The following is a 13,587-nucleotide window of genomic DNA, read 5'->3' as shown; positions in this document are numbered from 1 at the left end:
CTGGCACAGACTGATTACGGAATGTATCCCATTGGAATTTTAAATGTCTACTTCATTCTAAGTCTGATGCATTTGTTAAATTATGAGACCCCGATCTCAAATACATGTGCTCCAATCTGGCTGACTTGCTCCTCCAGGGCTCTCCATCAGTGAATTCAATTCAACTGAGCCCAGAGTAAAGCACAGTGGTTAGCACTGCTGCCGCACAGAGCCAGGGTCGCAGGTTCGATTCCTTGAGTGGCTGTCTGTGTGGAGATGCGCATTCTCCCCGTGTCTGCGTGGGTTTCCTTCGGGTGCTCTGGTTTCCTTCCACAGTCCAAAGATGTGCAGGATAAGTGGATTGGTCATGCTAAATTGCCCCTTAGAGTCCAAAGATGTTAGGTTAGGTGGGTTGACGATGATCAATGCACCGGATTATGGGGATAGTGTGAGGAGTCTGCCTCGGTGAGTGCTTTTTCTGAGGGTCAGTGCAGACTTGAAGAAGCGAATGGCCTCCTTCTGCACGATAGAGATTCTGTGTCATCTATGTTATTTTAATTTGACTATGCTGTTAGTATGTTTTGTAATATTTTGGGTGTGCATTGTTACCCTTCTGTTTTTATATAACTTACCCTCTTTCTCCACTCACTGTGTTAACCTGTTAACTGGTTGTTCAATTGATGTTGCATTTCACATAGCAGCTCTAGTCCCAAAAATATCCTGCTACAAATTAATTCTCAATGTGTTGCTTGTATTTATGCGGCAATATCAGTTGTTCTACACTATACCCATTTTCCATCAATATTTCTGTTAGTCTGTTGCATTCATTATTTTAAAAATAGTTTAAAAAAAATAACAATAAATATTAAAATCCATCCAACTCATCCTTGAACATATTCAGTGACTCCCAGACTCCACTGGTCCCTGTGGAAGAGAAAGCCAGCGACTAACAACCCTCTGAGGGAAGAGTTGACTGGAAATATAGAAATAGCGACAGTACAATATTACACAACCATAAATAATAAATGTATTTTATTACAGAACCATAATTATTTAATCTGTACCATGTAAAAATACTAGACATATCTGTCTCATATTAATTTACTGTCCCTTAAATGTCAGCCATCTCCTACAGCCCTTTAATTGTGAACATTGGGAAAGAGACCATCCTTTTAGTCAGACAAATAAATGTGTCAAGCTGAGGGAGCAAAGGAAGTCAATGTCTTTGAGAGAGAGAGAGAGACCTGGGCCAAGCTTTGCAGAGTCTGCACCCTCCCTGGATTCACTTCCTTTCCCTTCAGTTGCTGCAAGTGACCAATTGAAGGTCAGAATGAGAAAAGAAATGAAAAGGGGGGAGAAAAGAAAGTGTTTTACTCACAGATGTTGGAGACAAGAGGAAGTTTCACCTCAACGTCCGCTTTGTGACGTCACGAGATCCCGGTCTGAATCAGCCAATAAGAATCACTCTCTTCAACAGTGACGTTTTCGGGACTCAGTGCGCAGGCTCGGCACGCGGACACGGGAGCCCCACCCCCACCAGTTTTCACCCTGTACCTCCTCGAGACAAAGGTTTCCAAGAAATCGGCTGACGGCTCCAGCCAGAGCGAGAAGCCGCTCGGTGATCTCCCCCCGGACTACGCATGTCCCAAGGAAGAGGGGAAGTTGCGTATGTGCATGGGAGAGCCCGCCTCCTGACCTTCCTTCTGAGGCTTCGACCATTGGAAAGAGTTGTGGGACCGGATGGACTCTCGTCCTCCAGCCAATCAGCGCGCGGGCTTTGTGTGAATGAAGATTGAGCTTCACACAGACTGAAACCTCCTCCTGTCTCCAACATCTGGGAGTAAAACACTTTCTTTTCTCCCCTTTCCATTCCTTTTCTCATTCTCACCTTCAATTGGTCACTTGCAGCAACTGAAGGGAAAGGAAGTGAATCCAGGGGGGGTACAGACCCTGGAGAGGTTGGTCCAGGTCTCTCTCTCTCTTAAAGACATTGACATTCTTTGTTCCAACAGCTTGACACATTTATTTGTCTGGCTAGAATGGAGGGAGTGTGTGTGGGATGGAAATTACAGTTTTTGGGGAAACAAGATGGAAAATAATATTCCATAAAAACAGAATTGTCTTTTCTGAATTTCTATCCTGTGCTGAGTAATGAATTTTGGAATCTCCTTTTACAGGATGTTTCAAGAGGAGGATTTACAGACAGAAATCTCAAACCAGACATCTTGTCAGTATCTGCCAAAGACATTCAGATTCACAGAGCCTGAATATCATTGGCCTTTGAGTCTCGAGGGAGAAATGTTTGTTTTGACTACTTCAAAAGATTTTAATCATCAGTGTGATTGAAAGAGCACTGAGACACACACCGAGGTGAGAGTCTTCCAGTTAACTGACTGTGGAAATAACTTAACAGCCTGAAAAAACCATCACACCATTCATAGCAGGGAGAGATCATACGTGTTCTGTGTGTGTGAGCCAAGCTGTCAACTGATTGCCAAACCTGGCGAGCCACGTAAACACCTGCCGAATGGAGAAACCATGGAAATGTGGGGACTGTGGGAAAGGATACAAAGCCCCATCCGAGCTGGAAATTCATCGACGCAGCCACACTGGGGAGAGGCCGTTCACCTGCCCAGAGTGTGGGAAGGGATTCGCTCGGTTATTTAACCTTCAGTTACACCAGCGAACTCACACCCGGGAGAGGCCGTTCACCTGCTTTGAGTGTGGGAAAGGATTCACCAAGTCATCCAACCTGAAGTTACATCAGAGAGTTCACACGGGAGAGAGGCCACACACCTGCTCTCAGTGTGCAAAGGGATTCATTGATTCATCCACTCTAAAGAAACATCAGCGAATTCACACCAGGGAAAAGCCGTTCTCCTGCTCTGAGTGTGGGAGGGGATTCGCTCAGTCATCCCACCTGCAGACACATCAGCGAATTCACAATGGGGAGCGGCCTTTTACTTGCTCTGCGTGTGGGAAAGGATTCCCTCAGTTATCCAACCTGCTGTCACACCAGCGGGTTCACAGTGGGGAGAGGCCTTTCACATGCTCCATGTGTGGGAAAGGATTCATTGATTCATCCACTCTGCAGAGACACCAGAGAGTTCACACCGGGGAGAGGCCATTCACCTGCTCGGAGTGTGGGAAGCGATTTGCTCAGTCTTACTACCTGCAGACACACCAGCGAATTCACACCGGGGAGCGGCCTTTTACTTGCTCTGCGTGTGGGAAGGGATTCACTCAGTCATCCCACCTGCAGACACACCAGCGAGTTTACAGTGGAGAGAGGCCGTTCACCTGTTCTGTGTGTGGGGATTTATTTGTTCATCCGAGCTGCTGAGACACCAAGGCAGTCACACTGATTAGAGACATTTTAGATGCTCTGATTGTGGTGTTAATTGTATCTGTTGGGTTTCAGTATCCACAGTATTGATTGGATGGTTACTTGAGCAAATATAAAGAGCCATTCTTCATGCCCGGTGGGCACTGAGGGGGTTGGGCTGCATCATTGACTCACAAGACAACATTTTAGTTTCAAGTTTTATAACTTTACTTTGGTAATTTGTTTTTTGTTTCACTGCCCAGTCAATGTTATTGTTTGTTATAAAGGAGCAGAAAGAGACGCTGACTGACATCAGGTGGTGGCAGGTGGTTTATAAATGGAACATTTCACTCTGAACAAATCCACACCAAATAGAGATTGAGTCCACCCTAAAGCTGGATTATTAATGGAGGTTCGAGCTCACACCAAACTGAAAGGTGAAGAAAAATACGCCACCATTTATAAAGGGGGAGATCAGGAATCAAAACCTCCATTCTGTTTACAGACCAGTAGTGAGAGGAGAAATCAGAGCTGTTTAAATTAATTCCCCTCCTTTCTGTAACAAGAAACACTGACTGACATGGAGTGGAGTGGGGTGAGGAGGTATCTACCTGTAATGTTTCACTCTGTGAATAAATCCATACCAAGTACAGATTGGCTCCAGTTTCTTCCTTCACCATAAAGCTCTCAGGATTATAACATAGGAACACAGAACGTTTGCCAGATGGTGAAGGTTGAAAAATAATAGTTCAGACAGAATCTTACAATCCCAGTAGTTTTTGTGAGAAATAACTGGAGCAAGTGGAAATTGTCAGGGTCTGATTACTCGCCGATGTTCTCGGAGTCTGAGCCATACGACCAGTGAAAGAATGAAGTGGAGATGTGGACAGGGGTTACATCCCCACCAAGGAGGAAACAAGGTCTGGCCTCGGCATCCTCACTTCCTAACAAAAGGAAAATCAGAAGCAAAGTATTCTGGGAGCTGGGTGCCCGTAGTTTGGATCATGATTAAAGTTTGGATTTTCCATTAGGGTTTCATTGATGAGGTTTACAAGAAAGATGATCTGTTGGATGTCTATGATGCATGACTGATTATCAAGTTCAATACCCTGAGACTTCCCTCCATATCCATTGATCCCTTTAGTCCCAAGAGCTGTGTCTAATTTCTTCCTGAAATTACACAATGTTTTGGCCTCAACTATTTTCTGTGATGGTGAATTGCAAAGATTCACCACTCTCTGGGTGAAGAAATTTCCCCTCACTTCAGCCCTAAAAGGTTTACTCCTTATCCCCCAATTATGACCCCTAGTTCTGGACTCGCCCACCATCGGGAACGTTCTTTCTGAATCTACCCTGTCTAATCCTGTTGGAATTTTGTAAGTTTCTATGAGATCCCCTCTCACTCTTCTAAACTCCAATGAATATAATCCTAACCGATTTAGTCTCTGCTCATGACAGTCCCGCTATCCCAGGAATCGGCCTGGTAAACCTTCCACTCCATAGCAATAACATCCTCAGATAAGGAAACCAAAACTGCACACAATACTCCAGGTGTGGCCTCACCAGTGCCCTATACAATTGCAGTAAAACATTTCTATTCCGATACTCAAATACTTTTGCTATGAAGGCCAACATACATTTGCCTTCTTTACTACCTGCTTGCTGTACCTGCGCGCTTACTTTCAATAACTGATGTATGAGGTCACCAAGATCTTGCTGAGCATTCACCTCTTTCAATTAACATCCATTCAAATAATAATCTGCCCTTCCCATTTTTGCTCCCAAAGCCGCTAATCTCACATTTATCTACATTATACTGCACATATCATGCACATGCCCACTTACTCAGTCTGTCCAAATCCCACTGAAGCATCTCTGCATCTTCCTCACAGCTCACCCTCCCACCCAACTTTGTACCATATTCAAATTTGTAGATAATACATTTAGTTCCCTCGTCCAAATCATTAATATATAATGTGGACAGTTGGGGTCTTTGCACACATCCCTGCGGTACCCCATTGTCACTGCCTGCCAATCGGAAAAAGACCCATTTATTCCAACTTTTTGCCTCCTGTTTTCTATCCTTCTCAAAACACTACCCGTAATCCCTGTGCTTTAACTTTACACAGTAATCTGCCACGTGAGACCTTGTCAAAGGCCTTCTGAAAGATCAGCATGAAGTGATCCAGTGATGAGTGTGTTTGTCACAGACTCATTCAACTGTGCAGTGCTAGACAGTGGCTGCACCTCAACAGTATGTGGATCAGATTGTTGGAAATGTTACCCAGATTCGCCACATGGTGAAGATCGACACAAGGTTCAGGAGTATAAAATTCTTCTTGTTTCAATTTTGTGATATCAACACATTGAAGTCACTAAAAAGAGGGGGGATTCCATGCAGCATAGCTGGAGTCAGTCACTTTATCAGGACTAGTGAAATATCTTTATGTCGAGTAAACCTTCCATAAAAAGACACAAATACAACTGGATAGGGAGCAAGAAAAAGCAATTGTTTTACAAAGTCAGTGGATGTGCAGTTTACTCAATCAGGTCATTATTGTATCCCCTGAACTATAGCTGATGTTTCTAATCAGAGTGTTTGAGAAGGATTAATGGCATCGGGTGATAGGAATCAGAGAGAAACAGCATTAAATACACATTGATCAATCCCCCATTGTCCAAATTCACTCATCTTTCAGCTCTCTGCGGAGTTCCACGTCCATTTTGAGATGAAAAATGTCACACTTTTTACCTGGTTTCTGAAAGTTTGCTTCTTGCAGTCATTCCAGCCAAAGGTCCGCGTGCAACTGAAGATTCCTCGTTGTTCTCCACAGGTGAACTTTCAACCTGTCTTCAAAACAGACTCTGCTGATTTCAGATTTGAACTTTATTGTCCTTTTTCTCTCAGAGGATTGTGCAATGTTGGCCCTCTCTGCCTCAGAAGGTGGAGGCAGGTTCATTGGATATGTTTAAGGTGGAGGTAGCTAGATGTTTATTAGACAAGAGAATCAAAGGTCATTGGGTAGTATGGAACTGGAGACACAACCAGGTCAGCCATGATCTTAATGAAAAGTGGAACAGGCTCGAGGGGCCGAATGGCCTATTTCTGCTCCTATCTCATACATCCTCATCTTTCACCTCGACAAAAAACAGCTTTGTTAATTCCGTAGTTAACTTGTCTCTCCCTCTCTTTGTTACATGTTGTCGTACAGTCATATAGACAGACTGGGATTGTTTCCGCTGGAGTTTCGGAGAGTGAGGGGTTGATCTGATTGAAGTAAATAAGATCCTGAACGGTATTGACAAAGTGGACATGGAAAGGATGTTTCCTGTTGTGGACGTGTCCTGAAATAGGGGGCATTGCTTTAAAATTAGGGGCCGTCCTTTTCGGACAGAGACAAGATTCTTTCTCCCTCAGAGGGATGTGTGACTTTGGAACTCTGCCGCAGAAGGCGGGTCACTGAATATGTTTAACACAGAGGTAGATAGATTCTTGTTAGGTTAGAGAATCAAAGGTTATCGGGAATGTGGAGCTTGAAATACAATTGGATCAGCCATGATCTTATCAAATGGCGGAGCAGACTCGAGGGGCCGAATGGCCGACTGCTGTTCCTAATTCATAGTTTCAGATTAAAGTTCAATTTCCAGCCTTAAACATTTTAAATTCTCTTTTTGAGATAAGTTCGAAATGGCTTCGTTTTGAACCAAGAATTGGTTCTTTATTTGGCCAAGATCTTCCTTGGGCCACTTTAAGAACATCATCCAGATGCTGTTTCTGCTCAAGCAGAAAGGTTTGATATTCTCGTTTGGTCTGAGCTTTAACAATTCTCAATCTGTCAGTTTCTCCTGATCCCATTCAGATCGGATTCCATGGAATTATTCCTGAACAACATCAACAGCCTCCTCGTTTTGGATCTTGCATTTTCTTTCTGAACCTTCCACACATTTCACCAATTAGTTTACACCAATCGTTCTGAGGTTGTGACTGGTCTTTTGATCTCAGTCCAGTGGTTTGGATTTTTTCCAGCTGTATCCTGCATCTCACTAACAGGACCATTTAGTTCAGTGTTAATGGTCATTAACCCTTTCTGCTCATTCCCAGATCTGGATGGTAGGATGCTATTAAAATGAATGTCTTGTTTTTTTGCATAAGTAAAATCAAACAGCCAAGTACTTTGTAAGACATATCTGGGCAGCAACTAAGAGAACAGAAGGAACAGGAAAGATTAGGGAACAGGCTGTTCTTTGACTATTAAATGTCTCAATTGCAGAGCGCTGTGAACCAGGAAGCAGGCTGGTCACAGATGAGGTGTTGAATAAACAAGTAAGAGAGAGAGTGAGGGGAAGCCATCCCCAGGGAAACAGCTCAGCTACAGATGAAGTGCTGAAGACAAAAGGCCAGTTTGTGCAAAAGATCATTTTCTTTGCTAAACCGAAGACCATTCCCAAGTCCTGGTCACTTAGGCCGTGTCTTGTGGTAGTTACTGGCTAGATTTGACCAATGGATTTATGGTTATTGTTTGGGAAAAGGAGGGGTCTCGGTAGAGTTGAGGATTATGTGGGAAATAGATGCCTTTGTGTTCCCCGTCTTTGAGAGACTAAGTGCTTACTGTTAATGTGCCGAAGTATAAGATTGTTCTTTGTAATGTTTCATTATCTTTCATCTACTTTACTGAAGACTTTTATTGTTGTTTAATGAAAGAGGGTTGAGTTCTCACTGTTTCCACAGACCTGTCTCACTAGTATCCAAAAAGACAAGCCACCACACAAACCAGTGTTTCAGGTGAAATGAAAATGAAATGAAAATCGCTTATTGTCACAAGGAGGCTTCAATGAAGTTACTGTGAAAATCCCCTAGCCGCCACTTGTTCGGGGAGGCTGGTACGGGAATTGAACCTTGCTGCTGGCCTGCTTGGTCTGCTTTAAAAGCCAGTGATTTAGCCCAGTGTGCTAAACCAGCCCCTAGTTGGAACACTCTCCCACTTCCACGGTGTTTCGGATCAGCTTTCAGTCCTTTCTGTGCCGGTGTTTGATTTGAAAATTCTGAAAAACCTTCCGCCGCCTCTTTAATGTCCGTTACTAGAATTGTTCCATCGATATAGTTTCTTCCATCAATTTGTTCCTTAACTGGATCACAGGTAACTGAGGGATTTCACGAGAAACATCTTTACCCAGCGAGTGGTGAGAATGTGGAACTCACTACCACAGCGAGTGATTGAGGTAAACAACGTGAATACATTGAAGGGGAAGCTAGATACATACATGCGGGAGAAAGGAATAGAAGGAGATGCTGATGGGGGAGATGAAGAGGGCTGGGTGGAGGCTCATGTGGAGCATTAATATTGACAGAGACCAATCAAGATGACTGGCCTGACCCTGTGCTGTAGACTCAATGTAACAGAGGCAAATGTATTTATTTTAGATCCAACTGTAGTGGGGGGAAACCACTATTTACTATCCAGGGTAAAATAAATGTCCTTCATCAGCTTTTTAGGGTAATCTCAGTGGAAATATGCTCTGCCAGGCTGTTACAATCCCGGTCGGGACTGTTAATATTTAAAGAGAAATCCAAACACTCAGTAATTAACTAAAAGAACCGTAACACAGGATTACATTCCTCTTAGCAAAACAAACTTTAATGGAAATTAAACAAAATGAATAAAGTTCATGCTACTAACCTAACACTATGATTGGTAATTATTTAAATTCTAATCCCATTCTACATTCAGTTCCACCCAAGGGTTCCCTTACACACCAGTCGACGAGGACCCAGGTTCGATCCCGGCCCTGGGTCACTGTCTGTGTGGAAATTGCACATTCTCCCCGTGTCGGCGTGGGTCGCACCCCCACAAGCCAAAGTTGTGAGTGTAAGTGGGTTAGCGATGCTAAATTGACCCTTAACTGAAAAAAAAAAATTGTGTACTCTGAATTTATTTATTTTTAAAATCTGTATGAATATTGGCCTTGGGGGCATTATACAGCAAACAAATCCAGGAGGCAAATGTAGGGCCGATTGCAAATCTCCCCAAAATCTCAAATAGTTCCATTCCAGCCTATCAAATGTTTTTCAGCATCCAAAGACACAATGACCTCAGGCTCCAGAGCAGTGGAGGGGGAGAGGACAATGTTTAAGAGGCGTTGAGCATTGGCCGACAACTGCCACCCCTTCACAAAGCCTGTCCAATCTTCAGGCACGATAACTGGGAGACACGGCTCCAGCTGGAACGACACCCTCAGCCAACAGCTTAACATCGGTGTTCAGAAGTGAAATGGGTCGGTACGACCCACCTTCTACTGGGTCCTTGTCCCCCTTGAGGAGCAAAGAATTTGAGGCTCGAGTGAGGGTCAGGGGTAGTGACCCTCTGCACAGCGAGTGGTTAAACATGTCCATTAACAAAGGTATGAGCTGCTCCGAGAACATTTCTAAAATTCAGCTGGGAAGCTGTCCGGACCTGGGGCTTTGCCAGGTTGCAGCTGCCCAATACACATCAATATTCCTGCCCGGCACAGGGGGGAATCCGATTCCCATCTCCTGCCTCCCTCTCCGGTCGGGAAATGTAAACCATCCAAAAAAACCATCATACCTGATGTGTTTGGAGGCTCCGACTCGTACAGCTCACGGTGATATGAACCAAAAGCTGCTTTAACCTGGAGAGGAGCTGATCCAGGTTACCTTCCTTATTCCGAAGGTAATCAGCCTTCTCCCCATGTTTGTGCAAGGTGTCCCTGGAACAGCGTAACTGACCCACAGCCTTATCCATAGATATCAGTTCAAATTGGAGCTGTAATTTCTTCCTGTACTTCAGTCGCTCCGGTGTTGGGACAAGTGAATATTGGCGGTCAACTTCCAAAATGGAGTCCACCAGTCTTTGTCGCTCCAATCTGTTTTCATGGTGTGAGCTTTGTATGAGATCATTTCCCCCATGATTACATCTTGAGGGCCTCCCAGAGTGTGGAAGGAGATATTGACTCTGATTTGTTGAGCTTTGGCCGCAGACAACCACTCACAACATTTGTCATCAGACCTCAGCGTGGTGTCGAGTCTCCAAGGTGGGCGTTGGGAAGGGCCAAAATCAACAAAATGAGGGGCGTGGTCAGAGATGACAATTGCCGAATATTCGGCTGCCGCCACTGAAGGGAGGAGGGACTTAGCAACAATAAAACATCAATTTGGGAATAACAAGACTCCACTAAAATTACATTTAAGCTCCTATTCACAAACTTACCCACTGTCAGAATGAACATGGTTCAGTCCTGGATTTGATTAACAGCAGCAATAACAGCAGAATCCAACCCGTCATCACTCGTGAACTCGCTGGTGTCTCCACAGGTGTGTTGACCGAGTGAATCCCTTCCCCCGCACCGTGCAGGTGAACGGCCTCTCCCCAGTGTGAACTCGCTGATGTTTCTGCAGGGTGGATGAATTTCTGAATCCCTTCCCACACTGAGGGCAGATGAATAGCCTCTCCCCACTGTGAATCTGTTGGTGTCTCTGCAGGCTGGATGAATGTCTGAATCCCTTCCCACACTGAGAGCAGGTGAATGGCTTCTCTCCAGTGTGAACTCGTTGGTGTATTTGCAGTGCGGATAACTGAATAAATCCTGTCCCACACTGAGAGCAGATGAATAGCTTCTCCCCAGTGTGAACTCGCTCGTGTCTTCGCAGGCTGGATAATTGAGTGAATCCCGTCTCACAATGAGAGCAGGTGAACGGCTTCTCCCCAGTGTGAACTCGCTGGTGTTTCTGCAGGTCAGATAATTGAGTGAGTCCCGTCCCACACTGAGAGCAGGTGAACGGCTTCTCCCCTGTGTGAATCCGCTGGTGTTTCTGCAGGTCGGATAACTGAGTGAATCCCTTCTCACACTGAGGGCAGGTGAACGGTCTCTCCCCAGTGTGACTGCGTTGATGAATTTCCAGCTTATATGGGGCTTTGTATCCCTTTCCACAGTCCCCACATTTCCAAGGTTTCTCCATGATTTGGGTGTCCTCGTGTCTCTCCAGCTTTGACGGTCAGTTGAAGCCTCGTTCACACACACAACATGTGTACGGTCGCTCCCCGCTGTGAATGGTGTGATGTTTCTTCAGGCGGTGTAACTGGTTAAAGCTCTTTCCACAGTCAGTGCTCCAGAACAGTCTCATTCGGGTGTGTGTGTCTCGGTGCTTTTCCAGTCACACTGATGTTTCAAATCTTTTAAAATAGACAGATCAGGGAAACATTTCTCCTTCGAAATTCAAAGGCTGATGATATTCAGGCCCTGATGAATCAAGTGACTCTGTCAGATTGAGATGTGATCATTAAAATTTCTGTCTGTAATTCCTCATCTTCTAATATCCTGTAAAAACAATTTACAAAAGACATCACTGTCAGTACAGGATAGAAATTCAGAACAGACAGTTCTAGTTTCTATGGAACATTCTTCCCTCTCTCAATCCCCAAAAGCAGTAACTCTCCCTCCATTCTCACTCTGCTGTATCTAATATTCACCCTCCCTATTCTCCTGAAGATGCTGATTCAGGCTAATTGACAGGTCCCTGCTCACTGCTTCCTGTCCTGGACATGGAGCTGCAGTCAGCCATTCGGCCCATCGAACCTGCTCAACCATTCAATGAGCTCATTGGCCGATCTACCTCAGCACCATTTTCCCAAACTAATCCCCATATCCCTCGATATCTTCAATATCTAGAAATGTATCAATGTTGGTCCTGAAAATACATGATGGCTGAGGCAATGTAGCACAGCGGTTAGCACTGTTGTTCACAGCACCAAGGATATGGGTTTGATTCCCGGCTTGGGTCACAGACTGTGCGGAGTCTGCATGTTCTCCCTGTGTCTGCGTGGATTTCCTCCGGGTGCTCCAGTTTACTCCCACAAGTCCCGAAAGACGTGCTGTTAGGTAATTTGGACATTCTGAATTCTGCCCTCTGTGTACCCGAACAGGTGCCAGAGTGTGGTGACTAGAGGGTTTTCACAGTAACGTCATTGCAGTATTAATGTAAGCCTACTTGTGACAATAAAGATTATTATTATTACTATCGGCCTTGTTATTGACCAGAGGCTGAGTGTGCTGACACAATATCTGTGAGCTCATGAGGCCGAGCTGCAAAATGACAGAAAGAGATTCGATGATCCCGAGGAAAGAATCCTGAACGTTGAGCAAGTTGCCTCCTCAACGAAGGCAAGAATTCAATCCCTGGAAAACTAACCAATGGCAGAAGTCCCGGAGGACTTGGAGCTCAGAGTCGTCGGCCTGCCAGAAGGTGTGGAGGGTAAGGCTCCCGTTAGGTTCTTCGAGGACCGGCTGCCATGTTTTCTCCAGCTGGATGTGAAGCTTGGGTGTTTCCAATTAGAAAGGGCATTGGATCCTGTCTTTGTGGCCAAGGGATAGTTTTCATCCCAGGCCTGTAATCATTCCCTTCCACAACTTGAAAGGTCACCAGTATGTCCCGGAGACGGGGAAGGTGAGGTGGGACCTGGCTCCATGAGGGAATGAAGATTTCCTTCTTCCAGGACTTTACGGCAGCAAAGAAAACGATGCATTGAAGCTTCGATGAAGTTTGAAGGGAACTCAAGGCTGTGGGAGTAAATTATGTTGCTTTATCCTGAGATCCTGAAAACTGTATCCGCCAACTCCGTCAAGTCTTTCAATAATCCGACTACTGCCTTGGCCTTCATTAAATTCAGAATGGCAAGGATTTGGAGGGATGGTTTGCAGCTCAGACTAACTTAAGCTCTAATTCGGACTATTTTCCTATCATGATCATGACTTCGGAGCGATTTTCTGTGTGGCATGGCGGAGGGAAAAGGGTCACGAAGACAGAGGAAATAAACAGGAATTTTGAGAATTCTATGCAGGATTATACAAGTCTGAGCAGTCTGGTGATGCGTTGGCGGGTGTGGAACATTCTTTCTGTTCCTTGTGACCATCCTTTTAGCCAGACAAATAAAGGTGTCGAGCTGAGGGAGCAAAGGATGTCAATGTCTTTGAGAGAGAGACCTGGGCCAAGCTTTGCAGAGGCTGCACCCTCCCTGGATTCACTTCCTTTCCCTTCAGTTGCTGGAAGTGACCAATTGAAGGTCAGAATGAGAAAAGAAATGGAAAGGGGCAGAAAAGAAAGTGTTTCACTCACAGATGTTGGAGACAGGAGGAACTTGTGAAGTTCAATCGAGCAGTCACACGAAGCCCCGCGCTGATTAGCCGGAGGACCAGAGTCCTTCCGGTCCTCCAACTCTTCCCATTGGTCAATACCTCAGGAAAAAAGGTCAGGAGGCGGGCTCTCATTT

At 45.0% G+C, this 13,587-nt stretch overlaps 1 protein-coding gene and 1 long non-coding RNA gene across 2 annotated transcripts; one reads left to right on the top strand and one right to left on the bottom strand.

Annotated features, from left to right (window-relative positions):
• The first annotated feature begins 1,683 nt into the window (after positions 1-1,683).
• On the top strand, positions 1,684-3,942 carry LOC140420240 (uncharacterized). The gene is made up of 2 exons (XM_072504278.1): positions 1,684-1,937; positions 2,157-3,942. The coding sequence occupies exon 2, from the start codon at positions 2,507-2,509 to the stop codon at positions 3,320-3,322; it is 816 nt and encodes a 271-aa protein (XP_072360379.1). The 5' UTR covers positions 1,684-1,937; positions 2,157-2,506; the 3' UTR covers positions 3,323-3,942.
• Positions 3,943-8,918: 4,976 nt separating this feature from the next.
• LOC140420252 (uncharacterized) lies at positions 8,919-13,582 on the bottom strand. Its single transcript, XR_011946242.1, has 2 exons — positions 13,434-13,582; positions 8,919-11,638 (listed from the first exon to the last, which is right to left on the bottom strand). It is a non-coding gene; the product is annotated as an uncharacterized lncRNA (long non-coding RNA).
• Positions 13,583-13,587: the final 5 nt, after the last annotated feature.

Source organism: Scyliorhinus torazame, chromosome 5 (assembly GCF_047496885.1).
Source record: "Scyliorhinus torazame isolate Kashiwa2021f chromosome 5, sScyTor2.1, whole genome shotgun sequence".
In the NCBI taxonomy this organism is placed as follows: Eukaryota; Metazoa; Chordata; class Chondrichthyes; order Carcharhiniformes; family Scyliorhinidae; genus Scyliorhinus; species Scyliorhinus torazame.
This window is presented reverse-complemented; position numbering and strand designations above follow the sequence as displayed.

Bases quoted from the DNA above. Each gene is read 5' to 3' on its own strand.
- LOC140420240 (XM_072504278.1), top strand. From the start codon at position 2,507: ATGGAGAAACCATGGAAATGTGGGGACTGTGGGAAAGGATACAAAGCC.